The 20,430-nt window shown below is 59.2% G+C and overlaps 7 protein-coding genes and 1 non-coding gene across 8 annotated transcripts; 6 read left to right on the top strand and 2 right to left on the bottom strand.

Moving 5' to 3' along the window:
• Positions 1-55: 55 nt before the first annotated feature.
• Positions 56-2,583, bottom strand: BDZ90DRAFT_230803 (general substrate transporter). Its single transcript, XM_025505611.1, has 5 exons — positions 1,712-2,583; positions 1,026-1,652; positions 640-955; positions 516-560; positions 56-445 (listed from the first exon to the last, which is right to left on the bottom strand). Exons 1-5 carry the CDS (start codon positions 2,128-2,130, stop codon positions 203-205), a joined length of 1,650 nt encoding a protein of 549 aa, XP_025363407.1. The 5' UTR covers positions 2,131-2,583; the 3' UTR covers positions 56-202.
• Positions 2,584-4,234: 1,651 nt separating this feature from the next.
• On the top strand, positions 4,235-6,119 carry BDZ90DRAFT_131187 (hypothetical protein). Its single transcript, XM_025503377.1, has one exon. It carries the CDS (start codon positions 4,553-4,555, stop codon positions 5,906-5,908), a length of 1,356 nt encoding a protein of 451 aa, XP_025363406.1. The 5' UTR covers positions 4,235-4,552; the 3' UTR covers positions 5,909-6,119.
• A 127-nt stretch (positions 6,120-6,246) lies between these two features.
• Positions 6,247-7,818, top strand: BDZ90DRAFT_230801 (S-adenosyl-L-methionine-dependent methyltransferase). The gene is made up of 2 exons (XM_025505610.1): positions 6,247-7,184; positions 7,233-7,818. Exons 1-2 carry the CDS (start codon positions 6,356-6,358, stop codon positions 7,334-7,336), a joined length of 933 nt encoding a protein of 310 aa, XP_025363405.1. The 5' UTR covers positions 6,247-6,355; the 3' UTR covers positions 7,337-7,818.
• A 226-nt stretch (positions 7,819-8,044) lies between these two features.
• Positions 8,045-10,190, bottom strand: BDZ90DRAFT_230800 (hypothetical protein). Its single transcript, XM_025505609.1, has 2 exons — positions 8,284-10,190; positions 8,045-8,127 (listed from the first exon to the last, which is right to left on the bottom strand). The coding sequence occupies exon 1, from the start codon at positions 10,111-10,113 to the stop codon at positions 8,512-8,514; it is 1,602 nt and encodes a 533-aa protein (XP_025363404.1). The 5' UTR covers positions 10,114-10,190; the 3' UTR covers positions 8,045-8,127; positions 8,284-8,511.
• Positions 10,191-10,374: 184 nt separating this feature from the next.
• Positions 10,375-11,312, top strand: BDZ90DRAFT_278208 (DUF339-domain-containing protein; the record flags this gene model as incomplete). Its single annotated transcript, XM_025509071.1, has 2 exons — positions 10,375-10,520; positions 10,592-11,312. The coding sequence occupies 2 exons, from the start codon at positions 10,375-10,377 to the stop codon at positions 11,262-11,264; spliced, it is 819 nt and encodes a 272-aa protein (XP_025363403.1). The 3' UTR covers positions 11,265-11,312.
• A 233-nt stretch (positions 11,313-11,545) lies between these two features.
• BDZ90DRAFT_278207 (hypothetical protein) lies at positions 11,546-16,504 on the top strand. Its single transcript, XM_025509070.1, has 5 exons — positions 11,546-12,159; positions 12,235-14,841; positions 15,815-16,068; positions 16,163-16,293; positions 16,391-16,504. Exons 1-5 carry the CDS (start codon positions 11,725-11,727, stop codon positions 16,420-16,422), a joined length of 3,459 nt encoding a protein of 1,152 aa, XP_025363402.1. The 5' UTR covers positions 11,546-11,724; the 3' UTR covers positions 16,423-16,504.
• Positions 15,015-15,101, top strand: BDZ90DRAFT_t14. Its single transcript has one exon. It is a non-coding gene; the product is annotated as a tRNA-Val (tRNA).
• A 264-nt stretch (positions 16,505-16,768) lies between the features above and the next one.
• Positions 16,769-20,398, top strand: BDZ90DRAFT_230796 (hypothetical protein). The gene has a single exon (XM_025505608.1). The coding sequence runs from the start codon at positions 16,919-16,921 to the stop codon at positions 20,228-20,230; it is 3,312 nt and encodes a 1,103-aa protein (XP_025363401.1). The 5' UTR covers positions 16,769-16,918; the 3' UTR covers positions 20,231-20,398.
• Positions 20,399-20,430: the final 32 nt, after the last annotated feature.

The raw sequence follows: 20,430 nt of genomic DNA, 5'->3' as shown, positions 1-20,430 counted from the left end.
CCGGAGGTAAGGTGACGATCAGTATGACTCGATGGCGACTCTCATCGACTTGGCATCAGTGCGGCTAAGCATTTGGCATCAGTGTAAATGCAGACTTCGAGAGGTGGACCAGAGTCGACATTGCGATAAGGGGGGAAGAACGGTCGCTACAGCAGCGAAGTGACTCCACTCTGAACCAGAAAGGGCATCGGCGCGTGAACTATCAATCCTCGCGCGCCTCGAAGAGCTCAGCAATGGCCTCGAGCGACTTGCCCTTGGTCTCTTTGACCTTGAAGACGCACACGATTGTCGAAAGGACGATACATCCCGAAAAGAGGAAGTATGGGCCAGAGGGCGAAGCTCGAAGAAAGACTGGAGCGATGAGCGCTACGAAGAAGTTGCTCGACCAATTGGCAAGCTGCTGGGCTGCTGCGGCCCGAGAGCGGAGACGAGTCGGCATGATCTCCTGGTTACGGTCGTAGGGGAAATTGATCAGCTACGACCGCGATCGTGCTGCGCATTGAAAGCGTACTCACCCCGGCGTAGATGCGTGTCACGGGGGCCCAACTGAGAGAGAAGGCCTGCCGGAGATAGGGCGCAAGGATGAGGTATCAGTGATCGTGACAGCCAGGTTGAATCACTGCCTCGTCTCATGCTCACCGCGATGAAGAGGTAGATACAGACGACCACAACCCACTTGGCTGCTCCTCCTCTGAGCACCACGCGTGGCTCGCCATTCTCGTCCGCCGGCAGTCGATCCCCGAAAGCCGCAAACAGTGAGCCGATGATGAGAAAGAGTGTAGCCATGGCGACCCCTCCCCACACCATCGTCGGCTTACGCCCCCACTTGTCCATCCAGATCTGTGCCGGGATCGTCGAAACGACGAGGACGATGCCGGACACGCCAGAGGCGAGGAAGGTGGCCGTGGTGCCGCTGAAGGTCGAAGAGAAGATGATGGGTGAGAAGTAGAGGATCCTGATGACGGGACAGGATGAGACATCAGTTACCTTGGCACTTTAACGAGACGCCCGCTCCTCGCACTCACACATCGATGCCGCTGAGCTGCTGGCAGGCCATAAAGAAGATGCCAAGCCAAGTACGGAAGCGGTAACGCTTGTGGAAGAGCTCGGCGTACGAGGCGGAACGCCCGCTGCTGAGCGTCGTAGCTGCGATAGACGCCTTGATGTCGGCCAGCTCCTTTTGAATGACGATCTCATCTTCCTCAGTGTGCATCGCATCGCGTCTACCTCGCAGCTGTCTAAGCACGTCGACGGCTCTCTCCTCATGCCCGTGAGCTACGAGCCAGCGCGGAGAGAACGGTATGAAGGCCAGCACGCTGAAGGCCAGCAGAGCGGCGCAAATCGTCTGAATGATGAAGGGCAGCCTCCATGACAGGCTCGACGGGATACGCTGAGACCCGTAGCAGATGAAATAGCCCGACATGATTCCAATCGTGATCATAAACTGAATCATGACTGCAAGCTTGCCACGTACATCTGGCGTCGCTACCTCCAGCAGCCAAATAGAGGCTACGCTTACCGTTTGGCCGGCGCCAATGCCGGTAATCAGGCGAGCGGCGAAGAGAGAAGCCATGTTCTGGCTGGCGGCAGAGAGTGTCGTACCTACAATGATGACCAGGGCGCCTGTGCCTATACCGAAGCGTCGTGAGATCCTAGCAAGAGGTATCGGGATCAGCTTCAACATCTCGCCCGATGGCGTACGCGCACTTACTTGTCTGCAATGTATCCGCTGCATAGCGAGCTGATGGACGCTGAGAGCAGAATGGAAGCAACAAAAAAGCCTTGCAGACTAGACGATGTCGTGATTGCACCACCAACAGCTTCAAATTGCGGCATCTCTGTCAGAGGTCCAATCGACCCCGTGTCGAGGCCATAGATCAATCCGCTAATGGAAGCCAGAGCTCCGATGAAGAACAGTCGTACCTTCGGGGGCAGGATGGCTGGCATCAAAACGTCGCGAGCCAGCCAAAGCGACACCATGTCGCGGTGCTCGGGCAAGCGCATCGGAGGTACAGACCTCGCTGAAGGGCGCCTCATTCTGGGACCATGGCCCAGCGCAGCCCCATTGCCATCCTCTGCTGAAGCGAGCAGGAGTGCCTCTGAACGTTGGCTTGCAGGTGTTTGGGCCATGAGGGTCACCAGAATCCTGCAGCGATGATGTGAGAGCCAAGATGCGTGTTTGCAATCGATCTCGTTGAGGATCAGCCAAAATCGACGTCGGGCTATCGGAACCAGAGGGGAGAGGAAGAGCAATGCTCAGCCCAGACCAGCCGGCCCGTTCTTGCGCTTCGGCCCTTCCAATGATCGACCCAATTTCAACGCCTCGGCGCTCACAATGGCCATGAATTGACCAACGAAATTCTCATAATTTCCGTGGTAGCGACGGAGGCATGACCTTCGCGCCGCTATTGCTTGGGGCCCACGCTCAAGAGTGGATCTTGCCCAGTCACGTTAGGGTAAGCCGTGCTAAGGCCGGCATTGCCTGGCGAGCTGCGAGGCCCCCATCTTGGAAACAAATTTCCCTCATCGTCCATCACCTCGCGATCAGATACGGCGTCGGGCCAAGGCAGAGCAAGCAGGCACATTGAGCACGGGCAATCGACGACGAAGCTTCGCAGTCTATCTCGCGCTATTTCTCGCAATGTCCGAAACCATCTGCTCGTCGGCTCCTAGGCGCTCGCTGACCATCATCTGTGCATGCATGACATGGGCTGGCGGCTTCTTCTGCTCCTCTCATCACGTGGCATTCACGAACGTTGTCTTGCAAGTCTCGCAGCCCAAAGAGATAGCAGAGCGCAGCAGCATCGTTACGATGCCCTTTCTCGCCTACAATGGGCCCCCGCATACCCTTCATTTCCGCGCCCTGCCCTGAAATCCTCCAAAGTCGTGCGTGCATCGTGGCCAGGGTCGACCCTCATTCTATTCCTCGAAGCCGGCCAAGCCGCCGCCGCGGCTGCCTTCTCGTGCGCAGAGGGTCAAACTGTCTGTCGCCTGTCAACGCCGAGGGCAATGTGAGACCAAGGCTCTTCCTTCGTCGTTGCCCGACGATCCTCGATTCGCGGTGTGTCGTCGGTCGCCTGTCGATCACCTTGAAATGCCCGGTCGAAGCTCTCAAGGGAGGAGAGGGCAGTTTCACTTTGCCTTGCAGGCTTGCAGGGCCTGCAATCTCGCTTTCTGCCTGCCTTGCTTGCCCGCTTGCCTGCTTGCCCGCTTGCCTGCTCTGCCTCGCCTTGACCTCCTCTCCCACCTCCAGTCAGTTCAGTCAGACGCAGACGCAGACGCAGAAGCGGTCAAGCCGAAGGGACGACTGCCTGACCATCGTTGCGAGCACTACTACAACAGCTGAACTCCTCGACAACCTCACTTCCTTCTTTCCTGCCTCCTCCCATTCGACCATTAAGCTTACGCGCTACCACTCATCGATCATCGCCCGTCCCCGCGCTACGAGAAAACAACCCACTAGCGCATCAGCTCCTTCCCAACCGGTTCCCATACCAGCGTTGCGCCTGGCGACTTTTCGAACGGTAAGTTGCGAAGTCGAAGCAGCATCCGGCTGGCGGTTGGCGCGGCGGCTGGCGGCGCGGAGCTTGCTTTTGCGGCCACTTGCGAAGCAAGGCAAGCAGGCGCTCCGCTCCTTCTCCACGCCCTGAGCCGGTCTATGACCGACCCTGCCCGCAGGTCCGCACGAAGGCTTGACGAGATGAGAGCTGGCTTCCTGACTTCCAGCTTCTCGTCGTTACTCATTTCAATAGATACCGCGTCAAGACATCTATAGCACCACGCCGTCGTTATGGGACGCAAGAAGATCAAAATCGAACCTATTCAGGGTGAGTGTACGCCGTGCTGAGGCCCAATTGAGGCTTGGCAATCGCGAGGTCGAGCGAGACGAGGGACGAGGGACGAGGGACTTAACCTGACGTCTCATATTGCGCTCGCTCATAGAGGGCCGCAATCGTCAAGTCACGTATCTCAAGCGCAAGGCTGGCCTATTCAAGAAGGCCTACGAGCTCGCGACGCTCACAGACTCGCAGGTCGCCGTCATTGTCTTTGGGCACAATGGCAAGTGAGTGGGCGCAGAGGCGATCAGGTAGTGACGGGCCTATCGTGCACATTGACTGATGTTCCTCGTCCTCTCCCTTGCAGACTCTCACAATTCTGCTCGGGCGACATCGACCAGTGAGTTCCCTGCATGAAGCTCTCGTTCAAACCTTAGCATATACTGACCGACCCGCTCTTCTCTTACCCTCGCAGAGTCCTGCTCCGCTACACCGAGTTCGACGGAGTGACCGAGAGCAAGGGCCCAAAGGACTACGTCGGCATCAATGACAATGACGACGATGACGATGCTGAATATTCAAAGGACTGGGACGGGCCCGGTCCCTCAGGAGGAGCAGGGCCGTCAGGTAGCGGCGGAGCAGGAGGCAGCGGTGGAGCTGGCGCTGGTCGTAGCGGCCGAGGCGGAGGGCGAGGGTCGAACAGTGGACCCTCAGGCAGTGGTCCGTCCTACAGCGGTGGTGCTAGCTCGAGCTCTCATGGTGCCGGAGGTGGCAGCATGAAGCGCAAAGGCGGTGCTCGTGATGCCGATGACATCGATGGCATTGGGGAAGACAGCGGCGTATCCACCGCCGATGACAAGGCTGCTGTCTTCACCTCCATAAACAAGCTTCAACAGGATGCAGCTCGTCCGGCGATGCTGCGAGCTCACCATCGCGCTTCACTGCCGGATAGCCTTGATCACACCAGCCTTCTCAGCCAACCGATCCACCACCATCAGCATCAGAATCATCCGTCAAGCGCCTACGTCCCTGTCGGCGGGCAAAATGGCAGCCATCAAGCATCACCTTTCTTGCCCAACTTGCCGCCCTCAATGTCGATGCCGCCCGGAAATGCGCCTGGCAGCGGAAGCGCAAACCTGTCTTCACATGCAAACGTTGGCTCATCCTGGCCTGGCGCTGGGCACGGCCGACGCAACAGCCTTTCGACGCCGCCCGACCACATGCTCCCCTCCATGCCGAGGCCCATGACAGCCGATGCGCACCCGCACGCGCACGCGCCATTCCACGCTCTCCCTCATCATCATCAGCAGCACCAAATCTACGCCTCGCACACGCCTTCGGGAGCTTCACAAAGCATGTCGCCCTTCCCGCCCAATGGCGCTATTTACGGCGGCAGCGGCGGCAATCTACCCGGTGCATCCTTCTCGCGCTCCTCCTCTTCATCGTCTTTCGCCATGCCTCCTTATCCACAGCAAAACCACCTCACTCACCCATCGCACGTCCTCTCCATCATACCGCCCACCTCCAACCACTCAGCCTCAGCGCCCGTATCTTCCGTCTCTTCGGGCGGTACAACCTTGTCCTCCCGACCAGGGACGGACGACCGTACGGCGTCTAGCAGCACGGCGGGTGATACGCCGTTGTTGGCATCGAGTTTGAGCTCCAATCCGACGCCCAACGGGAGTAGTGGAGGGGAGTCGTCCCTTGGAGACTTGTTGGCTACGGGATTCCTGCCGGGGGGAGCGGACTTCCACGCAAGCGCTACGAGTGTGGGAGGAGGAGCAATGGCAGGCTTGCCGACTGCAAATGGCTTTGCGCCACCCATGGGAGGCCCAAACCCCTCTTCACTCAAAACGATGCCCGCAGCCGCTACCGCCAACACCAGCGGCTTTATCGGCGGCGCTGTCGCCCCCACCATGCCTGGTATACTTGGATTTGGTGGTCAAGCAGCATACCAAACGCAGGATGAGCGCCACCGCTTCGATCTGCAGTACCCCTCTGCGACGACGCAGCAACAAAAGGGGCTGCAGATGCCCGCTACCGCGCAGAGCTTCTTGCCGGCGCCCACGGCGGCTGTTCGTGAGGGTGGTGGTAAGAGTGAGAGTGGCGGTGCGGGCACCACGTTTGCGTAGGGGAGGATCGTGCGCACTGAAATGAATCTGGACAGAAGGGCTACAAGAAGAAGACTCTGAGTGCCGCGCCTTGTATTTGTAAATACCGTTCTCGACCAAGTGCGCGTGCGCCGCCAGCCGGACACCTGCCGTGTCGTCAAAGCTTTCCTCGCCGCCCGGAGCGTGCTGAGGCTGGCAGCACCGAAATCCACAATGCTATAGCTTTAACGAACGTCTCGAGGAAGTGATACCGTCCGTCTTAATGTCGAAGACAGGAAGCCAGAAGCGCTGTGGCTCCTCCGAGCGAGCAATGACTGGGGTGCCCCGTGCGCAAATCTGTTGCCCTTTCTTCCCGTCCAGCTTATACCATCAAGTTCAAGCTCGCAACGGCCTCGAGAGCATCAAAGCACACGCAGGGCATCCACGTCGAGCGCAGCATCAATTTCAGACACCTCAACAGATCAGTTCATGTCCTCGTCCTCCATTGCGCCAACTTACCACCATTCCGAGCACGCGGCCACCTACCAGAGCAAAGCCAGTTTCGTGTACAGTGCCGCAAATACCTCTGCCGTCCTGCAGCTCCTCGATGCTCGACCTGGCCAAAGGGTGCTAGACATTGGGTGTGGATCGGGAGAGTTGACGCGAATCATCGCCCAGCAGGTCGGTGAAGGCAACGGGGCAGGAAAGGTGGTCGGCGTAGACGCTTCGGAGGATATGTTGCGGTCTGCGAGGTTGGCCGGCAGCGGGAATATCGAATATCATCTGGTGGACTGCTGCGGCCTCCCTTCCTGGCTGCGCACCCAACCTGGCCTCTTTCACTCCTTCGACAGCGTATTCAGCAATGCCGCCCTCCATTGGATGAAAGCCTCCCCAATCGCCGTGGTCTGCGGCGCTCATCAGGCCCTCAAGCCGGGGGGTTCCTTTGTCGGGGAATGTGGCGGATTCCTCAACATGATCGGTGTACGTGGCGCTCTGCACGCAATGCTGCGGAGATATGCGCCAGAGAAAGATCCCAAAGAGGTGGATCCTTGGTACTTCCCTACGCCTGAAGCGTATCGCAAGCTTCTGAGCTCGCCAGGTGAGGATGGGGAGCCCATGTTCGAGGTGGAGTCTTGCGAGCTCGTGCCGCGGCCGACACCGCTGTCTGCCGGATTGAGAGGGTGGCTGGAGACCTTTGGCGGGACATTCTTGAACGCGATGCCCAGCGATCAAGTGAGGGCCAGGGCAATGGAGGAGCTAGAGGAGATGTTGAGGCCGGATATGTACGATGAGGAAAGCGGGACCTGGACTGCAATGTGTAGGTGTCGAAGGCGAAGCAAGACTCGATGGTAGCATGCTGAACACTTAGCTCTCGTTCCCAGATGTCCGGCTACGCTTCAAGGCTATCAAGTCTCCTCGCTCCGCCGCCTCGTCCTCCGTCGCTCCACCAGCTATACCAGCAATCCATGAAAGCAAGAAGGTCCAGCCCGACGCCGCCTCCTTCCAGGCCGCCGAAGCCATCCAGGCACGCTTCATCAATCGCACCGTTCTGATTCACCTTCGCCTAGCCTCTTCACTCGACAGCAGCGCAGATCAGGCGCAGGACCACCAGCAGCAGCAGCAGCGCGTCTTCAAAGGCGACTTCAAATGTGTGGACGATGCAGGGAATGTAGTTCTCTCTGACACGGAGGAGTGGACGCTGCATGACCAGGCGGGGAGCGGAGATGCAGAAATGGCTACAGAGGATCGTGTGGCCTCTCGCCGTTTCGTAGGAATGGTGATGATCAGGGGGGAGGATGTGGGGAGGGTAGAGGTACAGGATGGCGACGCTGAGGGGAGAGGCGGTGGTGCTGGGCCGATGGGAGCGGGATGGCCTGATGATCCCAACATGTATGCGTAGACACCTTGTTCAGGCTGTGAGGGGTATTCAATCAAATAATCAAATTGTAGACACAGACGCAGTGAGAAAGGGCACGAGGCTTGAGGTCTATGAGCTCTATTGGTCGCCGATATCGTGTCTTTCGAGCGCGGGATGACACGGCCGAAGCCGCCTATGGGGACGATGAAGGTCCAAGCTGATGCTGTTCACTCTCTGCGAACCTACCTTCTGATAAGCGCTCGAACGAAGTCGTGGCGCGGCGATCCAACTGTGCTTCTTGAACAGGCGTGCCTCGAGCGCGGGGCTAATGCGGGGTTATGGATGCTGCCATTCGGCCTATGTGAATGTCGATCTTGCTCCTCCGGTATGCGTGTGCAGATCGCTGTAGAGGCAGGAACGAGAGGGGTAGGGGGCAATGGGTGGGCAGGGAAGCCGTTGAGTCTCTGAACACATCACATCGGCCTGCTATCACGATGCCTCGACCAGCCTGAGGGGGAACGTTGCGAAGCCCTTCCGCCATCACGCCTTTGATCCTCACGACGACGCTAGACGTATCCTCCGCCAGCCATGGCTCGGAGCTCCTTTCTTATCTATCTGCAGGCTCTTGTGCTCAAGGGGCGTGAGGTGCTTGTTGGGGCGCCAGGTCAGGGCTGAAGTCGAGCTCGCATGTAGTCCTGCCGAGAGTGACGGATGCTGATCGTGAGCTCCGTCAATCAGACGCGGTCTCCCTTTGAGTGCACTCACGCGCACTGCAATGGAGCTCGCATCAACCATCTCCAGCAGCAACAGCCTCTCTCTCCCTCTCGAGATGCTCTTGCCTCTCTTGCTTCTTTTTGCGTCTCTTCTCCTTCCTCCTCTGCCTTTTCGTGGATGGTGCCGTCTCAACATGAGCAACAGAGGCTGTGTCATCATCCTCAACCTCTGCCTGCGTCGTAGTCGTTGCCTGCTCTGTGCTCGAATCGTCCCGCGTCTCGTCTGTCGAGGCGGTGGTCGCCGCAGATGTATCTGCAGATGCTGACGCCGATGCCGCCGCAGCCTCTTCCGCTTTGCGCTTCTTTCCCCTCGCCATGCTTGCCAAGAGACGAGCGCGTTGTTGTGCTAGTTGGTCGGCCGCGGCAGCGGCAGCAGACCCTTCCTCTTCGTTTTGTGTGGTCATTCCTATCGCCCACTCTTGGCCCTCGCTGTTGAGCGTTGGCGCAGCACCTGCTTCTGCGACGAAGCTCTCATCAGCCAAGGCTGCCTCTTCCCCAATTGCATCGACCTCAGTCTGGCCCCGCTCTCCTCTGCTTGCTTCCAGAGTGGCTAGCGCCTTTTTCCTAGCTTTTGCCTCATTGTGCTTCCGAATCTTCTCAAGCATCGCCTGTATCTCTGCCTGCTTGCGTTCGTACTCTCCCAGACTCGTACTCGATGTAGCCGTACCCTGCCCGATCTCATCGGCACCCTCGATGGCCGGAGAAGACCGCACAGAGGCGTCGAGCGGAGTTGTCCAACCAGATGCAGCATCATTTTCCTTGGTCTTGCCCTTTGACGATGAAGCGCCGTCTAGGAGCTTGCGGCGCACGTCGACTAGGTCGATCGTTTGGCGTTTACGCTTTGCGCGACTCAAAGCTGCCCGGTTTGCGTGACTCGACGACGACGAGGGTGTGGATGAGCTGGATCCACTAGGAGAAGAGCTGTCGTCGTCCTCATCGCTGCTCTCGTCGACGTCTATCACAACAGTCGTCCATGCGTAATAGTCTGAGTGAGGCCAAGGCGTACGTATTGCCGGGGGTTGAGGAGAGGGATTGAAAGGGATCGCTTGGGCTTTAAGAGGTGCTGGGACGGGTGACGCTGAAGCTGAAGCTGAAGCTGAGAATGACTTGGGATGAGGTGGAATGGGGTTAGGATGATAGAAGGTGTTGGGTGGACCTATCTGCTGAGGATACGGAGCCTGAGGCGGTGGTGGGCCTGAGTATAGATGCGGCTGCTGGGGAAAGGGAGGCTGCGTGGGAGGCATGTGATAGGTGGAAGGCCCTGCTTGTGTGTAGGCATGTTGCTGTACGTATGGATAGGGCGCAGGCTGGAATGGTACAGCATTTGGATTGGGCGGTGGTCCCGTGTAGAGGGGAGGTGCGGGAGGAGGGCCAAAGAGCCAGGGCGGTGGCTGCTGCTGGGGTTGAGGCTGTTGAAGCTGGACAGGCGGCGGTGCGTACGAGGGCTGCATGGCTTGTGTCTCACCACTGGCCCTGGGTCCCCTCTTTCGCCTCGTTATGCTTGCGGGACTGCTCGAGGCGGCGAGCGAGGGCAGAGGAGCTTCATGGTCCACATCCCCCGTAGGCGCTGCAAGGGAGTCCGAATAAGAGAGAACTCGACGTCCCGCTGCTGCCATGCTGGCGTGATGGTAAGTGATAAGTAGGGACCCAGCCTGCGGATCAACTGAAATGAGTGACGAGGTTGTGACGAGGACGGAACCAGCTCGACGACGACGCGAAATGAGCCCCTCGCAACGGCAGCGGGAGCGGGACTCGCAGTCGACGTTGCTCGCGTGGCCCTACGCGGCTGCTTCCGCGAGCTCGACATTGCTGAATAAGGCTCTGCTCCACCTTTGAAAGCGCGTCGTGCCCTTTCTTCTCACCAAACCACGACTACCATGATCCCCGCTATCCGATCAGCATTCGCTGCTACCAGCAGGGTCTCAGCACAACGAGCGCCTTGCCGCTTTGTTGCTGGGTCTAGAGCATTGAGCTACTCGCCTGCTGCGTGGGCCAAGCAGGGCAAGCCGGCCGACAAGCTCAAGTGAGTGATTGCGGATTGATGTACTCGACGAGGTACGATTCACTGATACCCTTATCTTCTCTCGCCCTCAGAGCAGGACAAGTCGACGAGCATGCTCGTATCTTCGACCCCGACTCGCGTGCAGGCACGGCCGCGGCTGCTACTTCAGAAGGGGGCGATGTCACACAATCAAGACCTACGGACGTCCCCTCACCTACCCCGGCTTCAGGTAGTGCAAGTGCCTCCGCCCCTCCTGCGCCGGACACGGATGCCGGTTCCTCCGTCGACCCCGGGTACGACGCTCCTTCTCAAGGTACGGACCCTTTCCCCTTGCCCTTTGACTCGAGGATCAACCTTGCTTCGCCTTCTCAGTCTGACTCTCTCACGGATTACGGTGCCCCGCTCCGCGTACCTGGCCGAGAGCCCGGAAACGAAGGTCGAGAGCAACGCATCCGTCGCTTGATCTACCAGACACGGAAGCGCGGCATTCTCGAAACGGATCTGCTTATGAGCACCTTTGCGCAGAAGGAGCTGTGGAACATGCCAGATGCAGAGGTAGAGGAGTTCGATCGTCTGCTGGACGAGCCTGATTGGGACATCTATTACTGGCTCGTAGACAGGAAGCCTCTTCCCGACCGGTGGAGGGAGAGCTTTGAGACTGAGGGAAGGCTAGGTTACAGATTGAGGAGGCATACCAAGAATGAGGAGAAGAGCGTGCGATGGATGCCGGATGAGCTGCCCGCTGGCGAGGGCAAGGCGCAGTGAGAGATGAGCACAGTGATAGATACAGAGTTGCCGGCCTGTTCAAAGTGCAATCCCATCCCCATGTCAATTGCTCCTTCGCTGCCGATCTGTTGTGGTGAGGGCGAAGAGCGATGGAGCGAGCAACCAACCATCTTCCATTTGGCCGGCAATTGCTGCGTGTGGCCCGTCCGCTTTGCCGCCCGCTTTGCCGCCCGCCCTGCCGCCCTGGCCATCTCTCATCTCGCTCTCCCCGCGTGAGACGAGCCAGTCCGGCGGGCAGAAGCAGCAGCGCTTCGATGCATCGAACACTCTTGCCTCTTACCCTACCTCCTTCATCTCCTTGTCACTACGACAGCTTGGGAGCGGATGGCACACAGACAGCGCATCTGCATGTGATCGAGCGCTCTCGACGATCAGACGCTCTTTACCAGGCCACCCTACCACATTGTACCGTATCACTCTTCCTTCCACGCTCGGCGCCATGATCCTCCCGCTCCTCCTCCTCCTCTTCATCCCAACCCTGCTACTCAGCATCTCCCTCCTCTCCCTCTTCCTCTACATCGCTCTCTATCGCGCTCCATCCATCACGCGCCGCACCTCGCTCCGCCGCTCAGCAGCGGTAGTAGTCCTAGGCGATGTGGGTCGCTCTCCCCGCATGTGCTATCACGTCGAGTCCCTCGCCGATCAGGGGTGGAAGGTCAGCGTCGTGGGTTATGGCGGGTCGGCATTGCCGAATGCGATCCAGAGGAGTAGTGTGCGCTTTCTCAAGCTGAGAGAGGTGCCCAAGTGGATCGCAGGACTGCCTAGGCTGGCCTTTGTGCTGGTTGCGCCTTTCAAGTTGGTGTGGCAGAGTGTGGGCTTGTTCTGGAATGTGGCCATGCTCGTGAGCCCTCCGCCGGAGGTCATCATCGTTCAGGTGAGTCTGCGTCGGTGATATGGGTGCTATATCTCTGCCAAGCTGACCGATCCTTTGCTTCATCGTCGCTCGCAGACTCCCCCCGCACTCCCCTCTTTGGCTGTCATCCGGCTTTGCTCCCTCCTCCTCTCATCGCGCGTCATCATCGATTGGCACAACCTCGCATACACCATCCTTTCGCTCCGGCTGGGTACCACTTCTCCTGTTGTCAAGCTGGCTCGCATGCTCGAGCGCTGGAGCGGCCGAAAAGCCTTTGCGCACCTCTTTGTCACCCACGCGATGCGACGTCATCTGGAGGCCGAGTGGGGACTGGAGGGGCACAAAGAAGTACTGCATGATCGCCCGCCTAAGCACTTCAAGAAGTGCTCGACTAGAGAGGTCCATGCTCTTTGGAAGGGGCTGGGACCTCGCTTGGAGAAGGGATTGGAGAGCTGGTGGCCAAGATGGGATGCGAAGAAGGGGACTTCTACGCCTTTCACGACAATGAATGCCGCAGGACAGGCAATGCTGCGAGCGGATAGGCCGGCACTGGTCGTCTCGTCTACTTCGTGGACTGCGGATGAGGATTTTGGGCTGCTGCTGCGAGCAGCACAGCTGTACGAGAAGCGGGCGAGGGAAGTCAACAGCAGAAGCGAGCAAGGGAGGGTTCACTCCCCTTCACCGTACTCAGAGCAGCAAGTCTTTTCCTCGTCACCCAAGAAGATGAACAGCAGCAGTAGTGTGGCTCCGGAGCGCCATTCCACCTCTTTAAGCCTGGAGCTTCCCCCGGCCAACTCCACCACACCAGAGCGAGCATCCTCCCCTCCCTACGACTCAAGCTCCTCTCCCCTTCCTTCTCCTTCGAATCCTCGCGCGGCGCATCGCAACAGAAGACCGTCGATGCTCTCTATGCCTTCTGGCTCTTCTTCACCATCCCTCTCTACTTCGGGGGCAGGTCTCGCCTCCCATCTCCCTAATTTGCCCGCTTCCCACCTCCCCAAGCTCCTCATCATCGTCACCGGCAAGGGAGAGCTACGCGCGCAATATGAGCGCAAGATATCGCAGCTCGAGCAGGAGGAGGGCTGGCAGTACGTGCGTATCCGAACCGCCTGGCTGGAGAACTGGGAGTATCCCCTACTTCTCGGCTCGGCGGACTTGGGCGTCTCACTGCACTCGAGCTCTTCTGGCTTGGACCTGCCAATGAAGGTTGTGGACATGCTTGGCTGCCATCTCCCCACTCTGGCGCTGGACTTTCCATGTTTGGGCGAGCTTGTACAGCACGGAAGGAATGGGCTCAAATTCAGGGACGAGGAGGAGCTGATGAGGGGTTGGGAGAGCTTGCTTGGGGATTTCCCGTATGAGGGGCAGTCCGGGCAGGAGGGTGGTAACTGGCTGGTGAGGGGCGGCGGCATGCTTGATCCCTTTGCATTGGCGGGACAGTACAGTGAGCCTTCCGCTCAAGAAGACTCAGGCGGTCAGACGCCACGACAGTCGCTAGAGGTCAGCAGCCCGATTGACGGCGAAGGGAGTCTCGACGAGCGTGCCAGTCTGCTGCACAGCCGGCCGAGGAGTGTTGAATTCTCCAAGGGCGGTCTGCCTACTAGCACCAACTTCGGCCCTGCGGCCCTGACGTCGTCCGGTTCGACGTCCAGCTTGAGTCACCCTTCTTCTCCGTCGCCAGGGGCGAATTGGAGGTACGCGAGTGGCAGCGGCAACCGAGGATGGGTGGATGAATCGCAGGCGACAGCAACTATGCACCCTCCCCGGCCATCTACTCCTACGCCAAGCTTCACAATGCTCGCGTCTCCCATGTTGGCGTCGCACGCCAGCCCGCCACGCTCGGTCAACGGTGAGCACGGGGGAAGGGAAGGAGCATCGATCGAGAATACGTGGGCAGCGAATTGGAAGGCCAAAGTGCGGCCGCTGCTGCGACTCAAGCACGACGACGACGATGATGACGAGGAAGAAGAACAGTATGCTGCAGCTTTCTCAGACGAAGACGAAAGCGCTGTCCTCTTCACCACCGCGGACCAGTTCGCCGCCGCAGCCACACCTAGCTCTTCTCCCGCCCGCAAGCTGGAATGGGGCAGCGAAGCTCGAAAGCGTACCCCTCCGACGTCGGCATTCAAATCTCCCAAACAGCAGCGCAAGCAACGTCGCATCCGCGGCGATTCCGTCCACGGCCTCCTGTGGAGCGAGGATTTTGGCCTCACACCTCTCGCCGGCGCAGGGAAGGCTGCTCCAGCGGAGGCGTATGCGCAGCAGGATGAGGAGGATGGAGAGGAAGATACACTGCTGAGTAGCTTGGGGATTGTAGTCACTCGCACGCCCGGGCAGAAAGCGAGGAAGCATAGCAGCCGGTGGGGCTCTAGGAGTGGAATGGGCATCTTCGGTGGGTCACCGAGGGGTGCAACGACGAAGTGGCAGGAGCATGCGCGCAAGAGGTCAGATGAGGACGAGACGGCCGAGGGGGATGAGCTCATGGGCTCCAAGCGTGCAGGCACTGGTGTCTCGCATGCGGCCTCGTCTTCACTCGCTCAAGCCACGTTGGATGGCTACTACCTGAGCTCCAACGATCAGCGGCAACAGCAGCAGCAGCAGCCACTGCGCCATCGATCGGCCAATAGCGCTGTGCGCTTGGGTAACGGTCGAGGCGGAGGAGGCGCGGGCAGTGTCGACGAAGGGACGATACCTGATATCCGGGTCAGTCAGCAGGACTCGTAGTGTTGACAATGTATGACGTTTGAAATACCATCGGATACCTAGCGTTGAGCAGACCGCTGAACAGGGGGGCGTTGTGACGATTGTTGCGCGGCACGTCCAATCGATTAGCACTACGGGTATATTATTGCTTAATTTCACCGCGTTCGCTGTTTGGTTCTGTGGTCTAGCGGTTATGACGTTTCCTTTACATTTTCTTAGATGTCCGGAAAAGCTCGCTGGTTCGATCCCGGCCAGAATCACTTTTTTGCCTCTCTTCTCGTGGGTGATGTTTGCACTGATGGCCTGAAGCTCACTACGACATACGACGCCATCGCGATTTCGTTTTGGCTGGGTTGATGGTGACAATTGAACCACGATGTGCGCCGCCTTGTCGCGGTGGTGCGAGCGACTGCCACGCGCCCCGCTGGCGTCTACTCTTGGGCCAGCCAACGGGAGGGAGAGAGGGTCCGGCCAAAGCAGGCGGCGGCGGCAAGCCACGCGGAGTGGAGCCACCAAAGCAACGCACGGCGGGGCGGCACGCACGAGCAATTGGGCTGAGAGCGGCAACAGCGTCCGCTCCTTCTTGTACCAACCCAAACATCGATCGATCGCACGACCCGGCCTCAAAACTCCACCTTTGCTCCTCATCGTAGATTGAATCATGGTGAGTATGCGCGGCATGCCGTGAAGGGAGTGGCTAGGTAGGATGAGTTGGGTGGAAGGGCGGGGTTGCGGGCAGGCAAGCTAGCTTATCGCATGGAATGTGGATGGGAGTCAGCGTCGTCGTCGAGGAGATTGAGAGGGGCGATTGCAGGGACTTCATCAGGCGTAGCATGGTACGCAGGAATATGCAGCGGATATGACAGGGAAGCAAGGATATGCCCGACCTGAACCATCTCCGCCATCTCTCCCCGGTGTCACCTCATCCTCAACACATCACTTACTCACCTTCACCCGCCCCCCGCGCTGCCAGTCCTCCGGCGTCGCCGTCTCGTCCGAGTGCCTCGAGGCTTTCCAGCAGCTCAAGCTGGGCAAGAAGCTCAAGTACATCATCTACACCCTCTCGCCCGACAACCGCGAGATCGTCGTTGCCAAGACTTCGGACTCTTCCAACTACGACGAGTTCCTCAAGGAGCTTCCCCCCGCCGAATGCAGGTACGCCATCTACGACTTTGAATACGAGAAGGGAGACGAGGGCAAGAGGAACAAGATCTGCTTCTTCACGTGGTGAGTGGGCGCGATGAAAAACGGGGTGGATCGTGGATCGCCGGGTTTGGCTACGGCTCGACGCTAACTAAGTCCTCTCTGCGCTTCTTGTCAGGTCGCCCGACGAGTCCAAAATCAAGCAAAAGATGGTCTTTGCCTCGTCCAAGGACGCACTTCGTAGAGCCCTCGTAGGCATCTCGGCGGAGATCCAGGGCACCGACTTCTCCGAAGTTGACCACCAGAGTGGTGAGTTGGGCGAGCGCGTCTGTGAGGACGTGTACAGACTCATCATGGCACTGATATCGACGCCTCTTCCTCTCATTCTTTGCGCGCGCCCCGCCAGTTCTGGAGAAGGTATCGCGATCGACGTTCTAAAGCTGGAATGGGATGGGGTTATTGGACCCGGTCTCGCACGCGCAATGCCCACCGTTTCCCTCAGCTGCCTTGACCCTCCACGGCGTCACCTGGTGTGCCTCTCTCTCACAGGGTGCAATGAACGAAGATTGTTGCTCCTCTCTTCGAGTCGTTTCGTCGTCGTCGTCGAGCGTGATCTCATGCTGTTGTTCTCTTAGCCGTCGCGTGCATATAGGGGTCATCGATGGCGCGTAGACTAGGGGCAGCCGGGAGTAGAGAGAGCGGGCGTCGAGTCGGTGTGCCGCCGCATAAGCAAAGCGGGAGCAGCAGCGCCCATTGGGTCGAGCGCAGCCAACTGCAACCAACACTTGGATCTCCTCGTCGATCTCCACGTCCACGTCCAAAGAAGGGTCCTTGGACCCCTCTCCTCATCTCATCCTCCCGTTGCCGCATATCATGACCACCTGAGCGCCCATTTCAGTCCCTGACAGCCCCCTTGACCGAGGGCCACGCCATCATGGACGCAGCAACCTCATCCCCTGCTGCGCCTTCGTCTTCCTCGTCACACATGCAAGACCCTTCCTCCTCACATGCTACAACGACGCAAAGGGGACGCACAGGTTACGCATACTCGGCCATTGGCACTCTGTCCTCGGCCTTTTCCGGCTTGTGGTATCGCGGCCCAGTCGGAGCGAGCGAGGGCGAAGACGTGGCCACCATTCGAGGCGAGCCAAAGATCAACGACGCAGCACCAGCTCATTCAGCTACAACTGCCAGCAATGGTGGTCCATCGTCGTCGTCATACGCTTTTCCAGGTGGTTGGGCCACAGGCTACTTCACTCGTCCCAGCTCCAAGCCAGCGAAACCATCCGCGGCCGCTGCGGTTGAGTCTCCGTCTGGTCGCGCAGCGCAGCGCCAACTCCAGCGATACGATGATGAGGAGGACGAGGAACACGATAGACTGGGCGGCTCGCCATCGCCCGCGTGGAGACAGCGATCCAGTACCGCCATGAAGAAGAGAGGGCCTTTGCCGTTTGACCTGCAGTCTAGCGGACACTCGAGAACAGCGAGCGTTGATAGCAAGGGAGAGGGACAGTCGGCCTCGTCATCTCCTCGCCCGGCCCCGTTGCATACGCAGGCAAGCGACCGCTCTGCTGTAGCTACATTGACGAGGCTCAAGGCGCAGAGCTCGAGAACTAGCCTACGCAGCACCTTCGACGCAGGTGGCAGATATGAAGCTCCCTCGAGCTCTGCATCGGCTTCGTCGTGGTTCTTCTCGCAACATGGCGGCGATCATGACGCCGCTTCCTCTTCAGCTTTCACTCCCTCATCCTCCTCAACACCAGCCGCGACTGACGCCGCTGCTGCGTCCATTCGACCAGGCGCACCTCCCCCGACCGATTGGCGCGAAGCCCTGGCTCGTACCACTCTCCTGGACAGCTATGTCCAGTCCATTGTCTACCAATCAGGCATCGATGAGTCGCAACGGCCCATAGTCATCCTCTCCTCCTCATCACTTCCCGACGCAAAGCTGGTCGACTATGACGCTCTCCTCACCCGCATCATGGACACAATGGAGCTCTTCGTTCAGAATGACTATACCGTCGTCTTCTTCGCCGGTGGGGCGACTCATCGTCCGCCCTGGAACTGGATCTGGTCCGCATATAAACGACTCTCTCGCGATTTTCGCAAGAACATTCGACGGCTCTACATCTGCCACCCGACCTTCTTCACGCGGAGCCTCGTGCAGATCGTCTCTACCGGGTCGGCGGTACTCAGCCCCAAATTCGCAAGGAAGATTACCGTCGTCAAAACGCTCAGTGAGCTTGCAAAGCACGTGGATCTGACGCAGATGGACGTACCGCCGCATGTCTATGAGTGGAATTTGCGATACGAGAAGGAGGTGGTTGTGCCCGAGAAGCGGGCGAGTGCGGCGGCTTCAACACCGCAACCAGCAACATCACTGTCTCCGTCAGCCGGCGTCTTCGGCGTCCCGCTCACCTCCTTGATGGGGGAGCGAGGCGAGCTAGGCGGCATACCTCGCGTGGTGCGAGACTGTGTGGAAGACCTCCTCCGGCTGAACGGTCGTGCCTTGGACTCCGAGGGCCTCTTCCGTAAGAGCCCCTCATCATCCCTCTTGCGGCTCGTCCAAGCAGCCTATGACCGTGGGCAACCAGTCAGCCTGGAGAAGTACGATGATCCACACATGGCTGCCGCGCTCCTCAAGCTCTTCTTTCGAAGTCTGCCAGAGCCGATCTTTCCGGCTAGCACGTACGCAACGGTGAGGAGCCAGTGTCCCCCGATTCCAGCAGATGGTGGCGACGGCGAAAAGATGCACGAAGTCATCGCTTGGATCCGGGCATCCCTCATTCCACTCATCGAGCCATCGAGCAAGCTACTCCTCTTCTCCTACGTGGTCGATGTACTGCATAAGGCTAGTCTCCGGGCCCACGTAAGCAAGATGGACGCCAACAACCTCGCGACAGTTTGGGCGCCCAACTTTGTGAGGAGCAACGACGCCATCAAGGATATGAGCATGTGCCTTGTTGCGGCTGGAGCGGCTGGCGGACAGGAAAGCCAAGCGACCTTGGGCACCATCATCAAGATCTGCATCGAGCGCTACTACGAAATTTTCGAGTTCGATTATCATGACTATGAGCCGCCCACCACCTGCGATCTCTTTTTCACGGCGGCCTCCTCCTCCTCCCCACCACGGCAGCCTCCGACCATGGATGACACAGGGTCAGCCACAATACCGCAGAGCCCGCGGAGGGCGATGGCGGGAGGCGATGGCGGGCAGTGGACTGCAGCAGAGTCGTCAGCGGTGGGGAAAAAAGGCCCTCCCGTTGCTCTTCGATCGCCCGCCTCGTTTTTGTCGGCAGCATCTCGTCGCTCCTCGGCCACACGAGCTCCTCCACCGCCAAGTGCATGGTCAGGGCACAACCCCCGCTTCGTATCCGCAAATGGTGGGCGGGCTTCCCTCTCATCGTCTTCATCGCCTCTTGACGCCGAGCAGCACGGACAATCCCCAAAAGTAGCGGCAGCAGCACGTCTGCGATCCCCGGCCTCCTCCTCCTCACTTCGCCCTAGTAGCCCAAAGACAACAACTCTCCTCTCTCCGACCTCTCCGCGGCGCCCTTCCGTCCCTCCATCACCCGCCGCGTCTGGACGAATGCGGTCCCCCTCCTCATCGATGCATTCGAGCTTCAGTGGAGCGCAAGGAGGCCTCGGTCTGGCGTTGGCTGGGGGCAGACAGCATTCAGGGCTGGGCAACCCATTGGGTGTGGGCAAGGGACGAAGCGCCTCCGGCTCGCTGAGGCTGATCTCTTCCAGCGCCAAATTGCGCGGTGCCAGCTCTCGCCTACCTTCCAGCTCGGTCGTAGCGAGCCCGACTACGAGCACAGCGAGCGGTGGTGGGAGCGCTGGGCTAGGAAGTGCTTTCTCTTCTCTTGCTGGCAGCAGTGAAACGCCTTCGTCGGGCGAGGTGACACCGTCCTCCAACCAGACGACTACGCCGAGCAGTGCCCTCCTCTTCGCCCCGCCAAGTGGAGCAGCACTGACGGGAGCGGAGGCGTTGGGAGCCTTCTTCGTCAACAACAAAGACGAGGATGGCGCTCTTGCTGGCTCTGGCGAAGGAGGGTCAACGAGTCACGACGGGGGCGAGGAGCAAAGCGAAGAGCTGGCAGACGAGTGTGGCGAAGGAGAGGAAGATGGCGACGGTGAGGCAGAGGGAGACCAGACTTTCCTTAGTACAGCGGAGACCCTCTCCCCTCCACGGGTGAGTCCGAGCTTAAGGAGTAGCAACGAGTCGTCACCAGAGCGTGCGTGAGATGGTCGAGGGGCGGCAGAAAGCAGCGGCGAGGGCAGGGGATTCTTTGTTACCATGATCCGGTTCGCAGATTTGTGCGTGCGCATGCGGTGCTACAGGTGCTTCCCAATCAAGAAACGTCATTGTTCGCTACCCTCGATCGAGCTCATAATTCAGAGAAGCTTAAAATTCGTATGGTAGTGGGAGAGTCTGCGGCGTAG

The sequence above is a fragment of the Jaminaea rosea genome (genome assembly GCF_003144245.1).
Source record: "Jaminaea rosea strain MCA 5214 unplaced genomic scaffold BDZ90scaffold_3, whole genome shotgun sequence".
In the NCBI taxonomy this organism is placed as follows: Eukaryota; Fungi; Basidiomycota; class Exobasidiomycetes; order Microstromatales; genus Jaminaea; species Jaminaea rosea.
The sequence above is the reverse complement of the archived record's forward strand: the minus strand, read 5'-3'. Positions and strand labels throughout refer to the sequence as shown.